Here is a 15,539-nt window from a genome sequence, read left to right on the forward strand (position 1 = left end):
CCCACTCTTTGGCAACTCGAGGCACCTGGTTTATCTTGTTTCTCTACAAGGGACTTCCTGCAAAGGCAGGAAGATCCACCCACTGTAGGAGAAGAACAGAATCATAAAATGGTTTGGGTTGAAATGAACCTTAAAGGTTCATTGGAACTAGTTCCAACTCCATATCTGTTGGGAAAGTGGGGGAGGCTGGAAGGGGATATGCCTGCTGCCCTGAACAGGGACCTGTTTCCATTCTCCCCCATCTCTTAGGTCCCCTCCTTCTGCCTGGTGGCAAGAGGGTAGGGGATCTTCTGTTTCTTGTGGACCCTCCATCTGTGGCATATTGATTCACGGACTCAGTAGCTTTTCCTTGCTGAGACAAAAGTTTATTGAACTGAGGGTTTATTGACCCTTTCCCAGGGTCCTCCCAGTCTGACTTCTCTTGGTATTTTCCCACTGTTTTCCAGTGATATTCCATACTCTTTGTTAAGCAAAGTGGCTTCATTTGCACATTCCTTCTCTATCACTCACATTATCTTCACCACTTCCCGAATCCATCTGCTTCCTTTGTCTCAGGATGGTAGGGTGTTGCTCCACCAACCTATCTTCCTCTCACACTCCCTGATACTCTTAAGCCTTTCCACTTACTCTTTCAGCTCTGCCATCAGGCTGAGCAGATCATTCACCTGGTCACACCGTACACAGATGTTGTCTCTGCTCCCCTCTGCAGCTGGAGACCTGGACAGCTTTGTGTTTAAGTGGCAGCTCTGTCTAGGTTGCCACAATCCTTCTGGTGATGGCTTTCTGCTGAGTGGAAACCATTACTAGGTCCCATTCTGGTAGGTGATGAGCACTAGTTGAGTTCTTCTCTTGAGCCAGAGAGGGGGACTGCACCTAGCTCACACATCTTCTCAGCTTGCTCTGCCTGTGCAAACTGCTGTACAAGCTGCTGCACTACACCCTTCTGCCGTGCTATGCCCTGTTTGCCCAATATAGTTTCCAGATATGTTTGATAATAAGTTAACTATGAAGTATTATTTACAGATAACATCTGTTACCTTCCAAAGGTTGGTAAAGTGGAGGTTCATGTTGGATCCCACAAAGACAAAGTAAAGATAACACAATAACAGGTGCCATTACACAACTTTATTGAACATAAGATTTAATTAGAACTATGGAAGGAATAACTCATAAGCTGATACTTCAATTATTATATATGCTGAGGCTTCACAATCATAAAGGCTGATTATTTTGATCATAAAAGTCATAATACATGTATGTGCAAGCTACACAACCTTGGAAAAAAATGTGGTAAGCATTATGTTACTTAATGATTTTAGGAAAGAGAAAGTGAGATAGTAGGAGAAAAAAAGTTAGAGACAGATAACAGAAAATCACAGGTCCTGGATCTAGCATTGGGCCAGCCAATGGGGGAGAGTTGATGTCAGTGAAGCTCCCAAAACCCACCACCACAGCTCCTCCTTTTTTAGGCTTGTTTCCTTAAACAGTTGTTTCACAACAATGAGTAATCCTTGTTGAGATATATCAGATTGAACAACTGGAGCAGACCTCCCCCTACTCCTCAATCCTTATCTCTATGGTGTTCTCCATATGCATACCTTAGGCCATATGCAGATCGTTATTTCCATATGTGCCAGGCAGTCCTTTGTCTGGCAGTCCTTTTGTTTTTTTGGAGGACTTACAGTGGTGTTTCACACAACTTCCCAGAATACAGGTCCTGAGAGCTGATCCTTCACAACATCCAGTTCAGGAAAAAAAATCTTTACTTAAGAAAATAGTTACATGCATGCTTATCTTTTATATTATTTGCTAATCTTTAATATTATTAAGTACAGTTTTGGGCTGTGGCTGAAATAGATATCGCAAATAAGTATACAGTCTGCTAGAATGGAGAACAGCCTACAAAGATATACATAAATATGTAATCTGGTAACTGCAGAATATGTTAGATTTACTTTCTACTGAGTTGCATATTTCCCTTTTTGAGGAGTCTTTTTTCAATTAGTGTTTTGCATTTACATATTATGTTCTAAAGACTGTGGGATGGGGAAATGGAATGAAATTTCTATGAATTCTTAATTTTTCAGGTATGGTTAAAAAAATTAAATTGAAGCTCTGACTTAACATCTCTCTTAAAATGTCATTGTATTAGGACAGCTATACGTAGTAGACAGTCTTTGTAGAACATCTGAAATGAAAGTGGAGATTTAAAAAAAATAACATTATTGGAATTCATCTAGCTTTTCATCTATACAAAGCAATTTATTAATACATGGCTTTTTTTCTCCAGATCGCTACAATTTCTCCAGGGATGGCATCATGTGAAAACACTCTAAATACACTGAGATACGCAAATAGGTATAGAAAAAGTTGTTGCTTATGGCTATACTAGCTGTTGATCACTAATGTTTGGAATATTGTTGTTCTATGATGTATAATTGTTTTAACTATTTTAATAATTTTAGCATACTTGCATTTCTTAATAAGATTAAAACCAAAATACTGATTACTGATCACATTTAATTTTGTCACTTTTTGCAACCATTACAAAAGAATCAATAGAAACTGGATTCAAGCTATTATCCAGAGATGGATATTGTGTGAATTGCAAAGAATATGGGAAATGCTCCTATTAGTCTTGCCCTTGCTCTGGAGGCATCATCTCTTGCATTAAGGGTAATTGGTTTTCATGATTCACCTTTCTGCAGTTCAATTTTTCATCCCCCTGGTGAAATTGCATTCAGTTGCCAGCCTGTTTCTTTTATGTATGATATATATCTTTCTGTTTCAACTAGTTTATTCTTATTAGCAGTCTGCAGTTGTGACCCAAATTTTGTATTTTCCAACATCAGGCAAATATCTGAGAGCCCTAAGTAAAGAGTCAATTAATTCAGCAGTGATATGTTGCAGGATGGGCAAGGGATTAGACCCAGCCAGCACGGGTTTAGAAAAGGCAGGTCATGCCTGACCAACCTGATCTCCTTTTATGATCAGGTGACCCAACTGGTGGATGAGGGGAGGGCTGTGGATGTGGTCTACCTGGACTTCAGCAAAGCGTTTGACACCGTCTCCCACAGCATCCTCCTGAAAAAGCTGTCAGCCCGCAGCTTCGACAGGAGCACGCTGTGCTGGGTTAGGAACTGGCTGGAGGGCCGGGCCTAGAGAGTGGTGCTGAACAGGGCTGCATCCAGTTGGCAGCCGGTCACTAGTGGTGTCCCCCAGGGATCAGTGTTGGGCCCGGTTCTGTTCAATATCTTCATTGATGATCTAGATGAGGGGATTTAGTCCATCATCAGCAAATTCGCAGACGACACTAAGCTGGGGGGAAGTGTCGATCAACTGGAAGGCAGGAGGGCTCTGCAGAGGGACCTGGACAGACTGGAGAGTTGGGCTGATTCCAATGGGATGAGGTTTAACACGGCCAAGTGCCGGGTCCTGCACTTTGGCCACAACAACACCATGCAGCGCTACAGGCTGGGGACAGAGTGGCTGGAGAGCAGCCAGGCAGAAAGGGACCTGGGAGTCTGGATCGACAGGAAGCTGAACATGAGCCAGCAGTGTGCCCAGGTGGCCAAGAAAGCCAATGGCATCCTGGCCTGTATCAGGAACAGCGTCACCAGCAGGTCCAAGGAAGTGATTCTGCCCCTCAGCCCTGGTGAGGCCACACCTTGAGTACTGTGTCCAGTTCTGGGCCCCCCAGTTTAGGAAGGATATCAAGGTCCTGGAGCAGGTCCAAAGGAGGGCAACCAGGCTGGTGAAGGGACTCGAGCACAGACCCTATGAGGAGAGGCTGAGAGAGCTGGGGCTGTTCAGCCTGGAGAAGAGGAGGCTCAGGGGAGACCTCATCGCTCTCTACAACTACCTGAAAGGAGATTGTAGCTGGGTGGGGGTTGGTCTCTTTTCCCAGGCAACTTTCAACAAGACAAGAGGGCATGGTCTTAAGTTGTGCCAGGGGAAGTTTAGTTTAGATATTAGAAAGAATTTCTTTACAGAGAGAGTGATCAGACATTGGAATGGGCTGCCCAGAGAAGTAGTGGATTCTCCGTCCCTGGAGATATTTAAAAAGAGACTGGATGTGACACTTAGTGCCATAGTCTAGCAACCGCAACGGTGGTTCAAGGGTTGGACTCGATCTCTGAGGTCTCTTCCAACCCAGCCAATTCTGTGATTCTATGATTCTATGAAAAGTGCAGTTATATTTTAGGTGCTGAACACCAGTGTCTGCGCAGTATAAGATAGGGGGCAGTAAAGAACTAAAAGTATTGCAGAGGTTTGATAAGTTGAAAGGAGCAGTTTGATGTAATGTTTGATATAGAACAAACTTTATTAACTGCATGAACTGAAATATGTAATTGCTCTTCTGAAAGCATTGCTATTATAGTCTCCTGCAAATTAGCAGCACTGGTTTTCTTCAGTTTTGTTAGTGATCTGTAACTTTTTGCAGGAGGTTTAAATATTTTAACTCTTACTTGTGTTTTAATATAAAAGTAATTTATCCTTAAAATATTGAAGAGTAATGCTAAACAAAGAATTTTCATTTTAACTGTGTTTATGAGAATATTTTCTTTTCATTTGCTGCTGTATTTTGCTGCTGCAGAGTAAAAGAATTTGGAATTAGTCCTTCGGACATTCCCTTCTCACAGGGTAGTGGCAGTCGCTCCGATCTCTCTCCTTCCTATGAGTATGACGACTTTTCTTCTTCAGTCACCAGGTCTACTTCAATCTATACATGGAATCATTAAAATAGAGATTTTATTTAATCTTTTATTTTAAAACTTTGAAGTTTTCTTTTTGCCAATTTACTTTTACAGACCAATCCTTCATTAGTCCCCTTGCCTTGAGTCACACATACTTTGTTGATTTTTTTTGTTTGGCAGGTGATGGTTCTGCATGGTCTGTAATCATCTTCCCACTATTTTGTTCACCCTCCTTAAACATCCACACTCTGTATCCAGGCTTGCTAGTTTTCTCATACATTTAAAAGCAAAATGGTGATGTCACCTTTGTACATTTAGTGGACCAAATATGACACATCTGTGCTTAGGGGATTTGAATATGTCTAATTAAAAAATAAAGCAATTCTAATACATACATATTTTAAAAACTTTTTATCACTTCGAAGATGAATGAAATAGAGTTTACATTGCAGTAAATATGTGCTACTTGAAAAAAAAATTCCTCTTAAAAATAAAGTATTTGTTCTAAAACTTCCTATACTTGCATACTTCTATGTCTTTTTCATAAATGTTCTGTTAAATGGGCTTTTATTTGACAGAATAATTCTCAATCTTTTAAACTATTTTCATGCTGCAAGAGCCTAACATTTTAATAAGATATTTTCACCTTTGAAATTATTTTAATTAAGGGATCTTTTCATTCTCTGAAATCGCTTGATGCAAATTATTATTTTCCTCAGAATTTTTGATGGATTTACTTATGACATCTAGTGGAGTACTGATACACTAATTTTTTTTAAAGCAGAGTTGTATGCAAAGAAAAAGAAAAATGGCCAGGTTTATGGTGCTGAATGAACTTTTCTTTCAAATATTATTCATTAGTGATGAGTTAATATTGAGGGTTTGTTGATTTTTGCCCTCTTGACAGTTAATGAGTAGTAAGATTTCATAGAATGGTTTGGGTTGGAAGGGACCTTTAAAGATCATCTAGTTCCAACCCCCCTGCATGGGCAGGGACACCTTCCAATAGACGAGGTTCCTCAAAGCCCTATCCAACCTGGCCTTGAACACTTTCAGGGAGGGGGCATCCACAACTTCTCTGAGCAAGCTGTGCCAGTGTCTCACCACCCTCACAGGAACAATTTTCTTCCTAATATCTAGTCTAAAACTATCCTCTTCCAGTTTGAAACCATTATCCCTTATCCTGTCACTATATGCCTTTGTAAAAAGTCCCTCCTCAGCTTTCCTGTAGGCCTCCTTCAGGTACTGGAAGGCCACTGTAAGGTCTTCCCAGAGCCTTCTCTTCTCCAGGATGAACCAACCGCATCTCTCTCAGCCTGTCTTCACAGGGAGGTGCTCCAGTCCTCTGATCATCTTTGTATCTCTCCCTTGGACTCACTCCAACTGGTCCATGTCCTTCTTACATGGGGGACCCCAGAACTGGACACAGTACTCCAGGTGGGGTCTCATAAGAGTGGAGTAGAAGGGCAGAATCACCTCCCTCGACCTCTTGGCCATGCTTCTTTTCATAGAATCATAGAATAATTTGGGTTGGAAGGGACCTCTAATGGTTATCTAGTCCAACCACCCTGCAGTAAGCAGGGACATCCTCAACTAGATCAGGTTGCTCGGAGACTCATCACGCCTTACCTTGGACATCTCCAGGGATGAAGCCTCAACTACCTCCCTGGGCAACTTGTTCTGTTTTTCCACTATCCTTATGGTAAAGAACTTTTTCTGAACATCCAATCTAAATCTACTCTTCTCTAATTTAAAACCATTGCCCCTTGTCCTATCACTCCAGGCCCTTGCAAACAGTCCATTTCCAGCCTTCCTGTAGGCCCTCTTCAGGTACTGGAAGGTTGCTATAAGGTCTCCCTGGAGCCTTCTTTTCTCCAAGCTGAACAACCCCATCTCCCTCAGCCTGTCTTCATAGGAGAGGTGTTCCAGTTCCCTGATCATTTTTGTGGCCCTCAGAATTTTTTGATGCAGCCCCAGGATGCAGTTGGCTTTCTGGGCTGCAGGAGCACTTTATTGGCTCATATTCAGTTTTTCATCCACCAGTACCCCCAAGCTCTTCTCTTCAGGGGTGCTCTCAGTCCACTCATCCTCCAGACTGTGTCCATGTTTGGGTGTAGAACCTTGCACTTGGCCTTGTTGAACTTCATGAGTTTTGCACAGGCCCATCTCTCTAGCCTATTCATTTCCCTCTGAATGGTATTCCCTCTAGAGTATCAACCACACCACTCAGCTTGGTGCTTGCTGAGGTACACTCAATACCACTGTCCATGTCTCTGACGAAGATATTAAATAATACTGGTCCCCAATATGGATGCCTGAAGGACACCATTCGTCACTGGTTGCCATCTCCATTGAGCCATTGACTGCAATACTCTGGAGTGTGAACATCCAGCCAATTCTTTATCCACTGAGTGGTCCACATGTCAAGTCAATTTCTCTCTAATTTAGAAACAAGGATGTCATGTGGGATGGTGTCAAATATTTTGCACAAGTCCAGGTAGATGAGATCAGTTCCTCTTCCCTTATCTACCAATGCTATAGCATCATAAAAGGCCATCAAATTTATCAAGCACGATTTCCCCATGTTGGCTGTCTCAAATCACCTCCACATTTTCCATGTGCCTTAGAATAGTTTCCAGGGGGATCTGCTTCATTATCTTGCCAGGCACAGAGGTGGCACTGACTAACCTGTAGTTCCCTGGGGCTTCCTTTTTTCCCTTTTAAAAAATGTTGGTTATATTTGCCCTTTTTCAGTTAATGGGAACTTCACCAGTCTGCCACAACTTCTCAGTTGTGATGGATAGTGGTTTAGCAACTTCATCTGCCAGTTTGCCTGAGATTTGTGGGTACGTCTCATCAGGTCCCACAAACTTGTGTGCTATGAGGTTCCTTAGATGGTCTCAAACCTGATCTACTACTACCGCGGGTGATTCTCCATTCTGCCAGTCCCTGCCTTTGCCTTCTGTGATGTGGGTGGTGTGACTTGAGCACTTGCCAGTTAAGACTGAGGCAAAAAAGTCATTGCATACCTCAGCCTTCTTCATATCCCAGGTAACCAGGTCTCCCATTTCCTTCCATAGAGGGCCCATATTTTCCCTAGTCTTCCTTTTATTACTGACATAACTATAGAAAATTTTATTGTTGCCCTTGACATCTCTGGTCAGATTTAATTCTATTAAGGCTTTAGCTTTCCTAACATTTCAATCAAAAAATGTCTCTTGCAGATGGAAGAATGTTTCTTGTCTCTTATAGATGGACTGTAATCCACCTAAAAATAGTTGAAATTCAATGATCCATGTTTTTTAGGAGTTGGACTAACATGTTTTTGTCACTGAAATACAATAAATTTGTGCAGCTGACATCATCATCCATCCTGTTTAAATGAATTAAATTGCACATAAACCCCTAGGGCTTTATGTTAGGTTGTTACCCTTTTGCACAGGAAGTTATTAATTTACAACTTAAATATTTTCTGATTGTAGGGTGAAGGAGCTGATGGTTGATCCTAGTGCTTCAGGAGATATCCGTCCCATTATACATAATGCTCCTAATCAGATGGATGACTTAGAGACCCAGTGGGGTGTGGGGAGCTCTCCTCAGAGAGATGATCTCAAACTGCTTTGTGAACAAAATGTGAGTGGTTTACAGCATTATATGAAAAGTGAAGCTGATAAACACAGTGGCTGCTCTAGGCTCTTGTGTGCATTTTTTCCAGTATAGCTTAATTTCTTATTAGGTAGTTAGAAGTAGCCTGGGAAATTTGTCCATTTTATTTCACACTCCTGTGTTTTTGACCATTACTTTTTATGCACGCAACACCTATTTCAAGTGAGTTTGCCTTTCTCTGCATTTAGAAATCTGGCTACCCATCATTCTGCTTCCCAACATTCTGATGTTTGGGAGAGAGACAAATGTTCCCAGAATGTCTTTCTGGGGTGAATGAGTGAAGAGCTGGGACTGAGAGGTATCTTCTAAAGGACATTTTTCCCTCATTGCAGATTATCAGCTCTATTTCTGGTTCCTTAAATGTTCAACAGGGATTAAAACTTGGTTTGTGAAAATGCTGATGAAAGACAGAAAAGAAAAATCCTTACTACCCTAATTTATTTTTCTCAAGACACTGCCTTCTCGTGGTGTTTGCTGTATTTCTCATTTTAGTAACTGGCTCTTCTTTCAGGACTCTAGAAGAACATGCTACTGGTTCCTAAAGATTCCCACTGGACAGTCCTTCCAGATGGATATCATTTCATATACTTTTTTCATTGTTCATGTGTCATTCAATTAAGCTTTACAATGTGTTTTTAAAGATTTTAAAGGCATAGTATGAGGAACCATACTGTCTTGCCAAAACATTAATTACAGCCTACCTGGCACTTTGCCCTTTGATTTTTAACTATTTATGTCTAAAGAAATCCTGTTTGCCCCAGTTTGTAAATCCATGTTGTGCGTTCTTCTAATGTATAAATCACTCCATACTTTTTTAGATTTTTCACTTTACATTTAATCTACTTTTTTTACATTTAATCCACTTTTTTTTTCCAAAGGATTAATTTAATTTTGATTTCCTGAAATATATTGAATGTAATTTCTGTTTTCTTTTTTGAAAATTGTTGTCTGTCTTTTGTCGCATACACAACAAAAAACCCTGATGGAAAACAAGTTTTCTGTAGGTCTTAAAACCTTTTTAGAAATTATTATTCTTTCCTTGTGACTTCCTCCTTCCACTACTTTAGCTTGTTTTTTTTTTTTTCTTGTGGAATATTCTGTTTTACACTATTCACTAGGATTAGTGACTGGAAAAATTAAATATGAATTAAATTAAACTCTGAACATTTTTAATTTATTGCCCTCTGCACACATTTCTGGAGCTTTTCTTGTTAGGAGTATTAAATTCTACTTTTAACAGGTTCTGCATTCTGCATACTTCTTTTCATGTTCTGTGTTGAGATGGATCACATTCAATACGTTTCCTGCAGCCACAGTTCTTTCCAGACTAACAGACTTAACTATTGTTTTTAGGAAGAGGAAGTTTCTCCACAGTTGTTTACTTTCCATGAAGCTGTGTCACAAATGGTAGAAATGGAAGAGCAAGTAGTAGAAGACCACAGGGCTATCTTCCAGGTAAAAGATGAAGCTCTATTTTATTCTAATCCAGGAATTCAGGTTTTCTCAATGAAAGTGCATACTCTTGAAGATGTAGGATATAATGTGGTCATTCCACTGCTGTCAGGGATTTCTAAATCTTTTTATTTTGCTAAGTCCATTTTAGCAAACAAATAAGAACAGATGTTTAGATCCCATAACCATTTATCTTTGTCTACATGATGAAAGAGAAGCATATTTTTCTGCCGTTCCAGAAATTTAGTAAAATTTTCCTTCTCAACATTCCTAAATAGACTACATTAATTGTAAGAAAAGTTGCTCTTTTCTTTTTAATATTATAACTATTTACTAGATTTTCTGTGTTAGTCCTTCTCCAGCATTAGTGGCTGTTTTTTCAGATTGGTCTTGAAATTTTCAATTTCAGTGTCTAATCTATGCCAAAGCTGGCAATTAACAGTAATGTCTCTATACAGTAGTGTTTCTATCAGCACCGTTTCCATTTGATCATCTTCCTCTAAGTATCTCCTCTAAATATCATTCTGTGACATCTTCCTCTGAGATACTTAGATCCATAAGAAACATATATTTCCAACAGCATTCTCCTGGAGAAGCTGGTGAATCATGGCATAGACAGGTGTACTCTTCACTGGGTAAAAAGCTGGCTGGGCTGGTCATGCCCAGAGAGATGTGATTAATGGGGTCAAATCTAATTGGCGACCAGTCACCAATGGTGTCCCTTCAGGCTCAGTTTTGGGGCCAGTCTTGTTTAATATTGAACGAGGGGATTGAGTGCACTCTCAGTAAGCTTGCGGACAACACTAAATTGAATGGTAGTGTTGATCTGCTTGAGGGTAGGAAGGCTCTACAGAGGGACCTGGACAGGCTGGGTTGATGGTCCAAGGCCAATTGAGGTGTTGGAACATGTCCAAAGGAGAGCTACCAAGCTGGTGAGCAGCCTGGAGAATAAGTCATACAGGGAGCATCTGAGGGATAGTTTAAGATGTTACTGCATCTGTGTGTCCATCTCGCCTTATGCTCCATATTACTGCTCCTCACAGCAGTCATTAGAAGGAAATGTGTTCAAGCCTCAGCTCATTTAGTTTGCTGCATGGCTTGTTTATGCCATGGCTTCTTATGCCATGGTTTCTTAGCTTTACAACCGCCTGATCTGAATTTGAAGAGAACTGGGGTAGCTGGGGTTTATCTATTGTTGGTATCGCCACTGGAGTTAAGAACCTATGTAGAAAACATACAATTTTGCTGAATTTTAGAAATAAGGATTCATTTTAGGACTGAAATCTGTAATAGTGAGGTGACTCAACAGTAAATTGTAGTCATCTTGAGAAAAGAAGTAATCAGCTCCTTATCTTGAAACTTTGCTAATTTATTTAGTTGTGGGTTTTTTTGTTTTTTTTTTTTTAACTTCTATCTAGGAATCTATTAGATGGCTGGAAGATGAAAAAGCTCTTCTTGAGATGACAGAAGAAGTAGACTATGATGTGGATTCTTATGCTACCCAACTTGAAGCAATTCTAGAGCAAAAAATTGATATTCTAACGGAACTTAGAGGTAGATTGGTTTTAATCACTTTTGTGTTCCTTTTCATATGCCATGGAAACTTGAAGTAACAATGAGGAGTGTGGTTATGTTTTGGGGTCTTTTATTACCTTATGCTGTCCTGCGGAAGGAACATTTATTCACATTGGTGTTCAGTTCATCCTACTTGAAAGGAAAAGTCTCTCCTTTACCTCCAGGAAATATAAACTTGATCCTGCAACTTTTTTGTTTGGTTGGCTGTTTCTTCTTTTCTTATAATAAAGGAAGAAAAAATAAAATCCAAAAGAACCATAGAAAAAAAAAGTTAAAGCAATGAGGAAAAAGTAGTAGGAACTATTTTGATAGCAGACATGCTATACTGTTATAAGTTCAAGGGTGGGTTCTTTTGTTGTTTTTTTTAATCTGTGTTAGAAAACTCCTTATAAGATAAAATCTTACTTTTTACTCAGTCTGAGTATCTGCTGTAAGTTTGAAGAATGCATCAAGCACATTTGATGTGGCCTGCTTGTCTTGTAAACATGTATCAGCACCAGTGTATTTTAGCAAAGAAATAGATGTGCATCCCTTTGCTTCTTATGGATGATGGCTTCTTTTTCAAGAAAAGACAATTTGAGACACCAGAAGTGAAAAAATAGTTTAGGTGACTCCCTGATCTTCCAAAACTTATTAGATACTGCTTTTGAAACAATATAGTGGAGGTAAAGGATATACAACAGATCTTGGCATTTTTACAGGCAGTATGATACATATATGGCTTTACAGGAGGGAAGAACAGTTAAGTTAAAGATTCTTTCTCCCAATAACTTCTGTATTATGCTCATAATTATGCTCATATTCCTGTCACTTTTTTATGCTATCATTTTGGTTTCATTCTTCCCACTCTTGAGCATATTACTCGTGGGTGGGGAGGATGGAGAAGGAATAGAAATATGAAAGAATGCCATGCTTACTTTCTCAGATTTCTCCCCTGTTCTAGTTTTGATGAAACAAATGAATGATGCATTTATAATTTACTTCAAAAATGTATTCACAAATGCTTTTCACATTCATAGAAAAGTTGTCCCAAACAACATCCTTGTCTCTAAAATGGAGAGACATGGACTTGACATGTGGACCACTCATTGGATAAATTGGCTGGATGTTCACACTCCAGAGTATTGCAGTCAATGGCTCAATGGAGATGGCAACCAGTGACGAGTGGTGTCCTTCAGGCATCTGTATTGGGGACCAGTATTATTTAATATCTTTGTCGGAGACATGGACAGTGGTATTGAGTGCACCTCAGCAAGTTTGTGGATGGCACCAAGCTGAGTGGTGTGGTTGATACTCTAGAGGGAATACCATTCAGAGGGAAATGAATAGGCTAGAGAGATGGGCCTGCGCAAAGAAGAAATGGCTTCAAGTTGCACCAGGGGAGGTTTAGATTGGATATTAGGAAAAATTTATTCACTGAAAGGTTTGTCAGGCACAGGAACAGGCTGCCCAGGGAAGTGGTGGAGTCACTATTCCTGGAGGTATATAAAAGACATATAGATGTGGGGTTTAGGGACATGGATTAGTGGTGGACTCGGCAGTGCTAGGTTAACATTTGAACTTGATGATCTCAAGAGTCTTTTCCAACCTAGATGATTCTATGATTCTATTCTGTGATGTCACATTTGGACATCTTGTCCAGAAGGATACTGTGGACAGCATCAAATCCAGAAAATCTACATCCACCACATTCCCTTCTTTCACTAGGCCAATTACCTTTTCATAGAAGGACATCAAATTAGTTAAACAGGACATTCCTTTTATGAACCCATGTTAACTGTGCCTGATGATTGCATTGTTCTTTAAATGCCTTTCAGTAGTGCTCAGTATGATCTGCTCCATAATTTTTCCAGGAACTGAGGTTAGATTAAGACATCTGTAGTTTCCTGGGTCTTTCCTCATGCCCTTCTTGTAGATTGTAAAAACATGGATAGCATCCAGTCAGCAGAGACCTCCCCAGACTCCAAAGACCTTTGGTAGATGATTGAGAGGGGTCCTGCCATAACATCTGCTAGCTCCTGCAGTACTCTGGAATGAATCCCATCAGGCCTCATGGGCTGTATTCAGGTGATACAGCTGGTCTATTATGATTTCAGTGTCCACAAATGGAAAATTACTGTTCCCACACTTGTGTTCACAGAATCACAAAATCATAGCATGTTCGTGGTTGGAAGGGACCTTTGGAGAACATCTAGTCCAATCTCCCTGCCACAGCAAGTTCCTCCAACTCAGAGGACCAGGCAGCCCCAAGGTCTGACAGTATTATTAAAGACTGAAGAAAAAAAAAGAATTGAATGCCTCTGCTTTTTCTTCATCACTATTTAGTCAGGTGACCATTTTCAGTAAGTATAGGTCCAATTTTTTTTTAGACCTTCTCTTGCTATTAATGTACTTTTAAAAGACTTTCTTGTTTTCTGACACAACACTGGCCAATTTCTACTCGAGCTTTGGCCTTTCGTTTCTTCTCCCTGCATACACAAACCACAATTCTGTAATCTTCCTGCAAAGCCTGACCTCACTTCCAGAGACTATACAATTTCTTCAACCTCTTGAGCTGCACAATTGTGCAGTTTCCAAACCTATCCTGCTTAGAGACAGGAGTAGTATCTGAGAAGGAACTAAGTTGCTAAGCAACTTGTTTGTATGGTGAGTATTGAATTTAAGCTTATCTCAGTTCTCTTTTAGTTTGTAGCATTACCTATTTTTGTGGAGAAATGTTCTTTGTTGTGCATTAGGGCCAGGATGTGGAGCATCAGGACTAAGTTTCAAGATCTGCATTGAACACAGGCACATCAGTACTCATTCTCTCTTTTTCATTAAAGATAAAGTGAAATCTTTCCGGGCAGCTCTACAAGAAGAGGAACAGGCTAGTAAACAGATCGACCCGAAAAGACCACGTGCCCTTTGAAGTGGGTCTTTGCTGCTAAAGGAATCCATGAACTCATACTACTGTAGCACACATTTGCTACAGAATACAGTGGCTGTAAGAACTCAACTACTTGAAAGTATAAAAACATTAGAAATGTCTGTGGAAATGTCCTCTTTCTTATTTATGTGAATGACATTATCAGTTTTGTGTGAAATGCTCCTATGATGCCTACAAAATGCTTCTAGACCAGACAGTACAACCATGCAGGGTTTAGATCTGTGAAGCACTTTCTTTAAAATATTTAACTTATTCAAGTAATGAATTTTACATATAGTAATATTTGCCATGTGTTTCATAATGAAGTAAAACTGTGGCCATTAAAAAGTCACAGTATTTCCCTTTAATTATGTTCAGTTTGTTACAAAGATCAGATGTGCAGTTCTAAATTGTGTTTGTGTGCATGCATACCTCACTAGTGGTTTCACATAACTTCTACAGACAGCTGTGCTTAGCTCTTCCCATTCTGTGCCTTCATGAAGGCTAGTTAACCCTAAACATACTTTTTCTGAAGCACAGCCTTAATAAACCACATTCCTTATTTGTCAATTTTAATTACTTTTAGTTTACATGCATTTTTATTGCGTTTTGAGGCTTTTTATTTTATTGGTGGCTAGTGTATTTCACAGCATGTGCCATATCCTTCAAACAGGAATTGCAAGAGCTATTAGAGTGAACAAACAGGTGGACATATTCCATCCTCCTTGTAAAAAAATCAGGAATTTAGATTTATTTGAATACCATAAAGAATAGTTATATAATTCTAACATGTTCTCTGTAATAAAAAAAATCACAACAAAGAACCCAAATATATAGGTTAGTTGATATATAATGAAGGGTAATGTATGAATACTGAAGAGAGTTGTATCTTAGGATAATGCAGATATACTGTATGTGGTATGATGTGATAATCCTGTCAGAATAAAGGTACCATCTGAACTCTGCATAGGCTGTCAAAATTCAAGGATCTGGTTAAAGAAAAATACATTGGCCTTTCACATATTGTTAAAATTTGGCTTTTGATGCATGACAAGCTTACATGTACATTAACTGTAGTTTGCAGGTAGTTTAAGTAGCTCTGATGCTTTTAAAAAGGTAGCTAATACCTATTTTTCCCTTTGTACAGTGCCAGCAGCTGAAAAGTGAGGTGAAATTGCATCATCTGAAGATTTGCACAATACCTTTACCTAGCACTAATAGATATCCCACAATTACCTGAATTC

The 15,539-nt window shown here is 39.6% G+C and overlaps 1 protein-coding gene across 3 annotated transcripts in view; it reads left to right on the plus strand.

Annotated features, from left to right (window-relative positions):
- Window positions 1–14,343, plus strand: part of LOC103527014 (kinesin-like protein KIF2A) — an 81,782-nt gene extending 67,439 nt beyond the window's left edge. For 2 of the 3 annotated variants that reach the window (XM_030468402.1, XM_030468403.1), the window contains exons 16-20: window positions 2,291–2,358; window positions 8,180–8,330; window positions 9,717–9,818; window positions 11,234–11,369; window positions 14,213–14,343. In XM_030468402.1, the coding sequence (XP_030324262.1) occupies window positions 2,291–2,358; window positions 8,180–8,330; window positions 9,717–9,818; window positions 11,234–11,369; window positions 14,213–14,298 (543 nt within the window). In that variant the 3' untranslated portion in view covers window positions 14,299–14,343. Of the gene's footprint in view, window positions 1–2,290; window positions 2,359–4,597; window positions 4,712–8,179; window positions 8,331–9,716; window positions 9,819–11,233; window positions 11,370–14,212 lie in introns of all 3 variants that reach the window. The other variant, XM_030468400.1, reaches the window with a different exon arrangement.
- Window positions 14,344–15,539: the final 1,196 nt, after the last annotated feature.

This window comes from Calypte anna, chromosome W, assembly GCF_003957555.1.
Source record: "Calypte anna isolate BGI_N300 chromosome W, bCalAnn1_v1.p, whole genome shotgun sequence".
Taxonomy (NCBI): domain Eukaryota; kingdom Metazoa; phylum Chordata; class Aves; order Apodiformes; family Trochilidae; genus Calypte; species Calypte anna.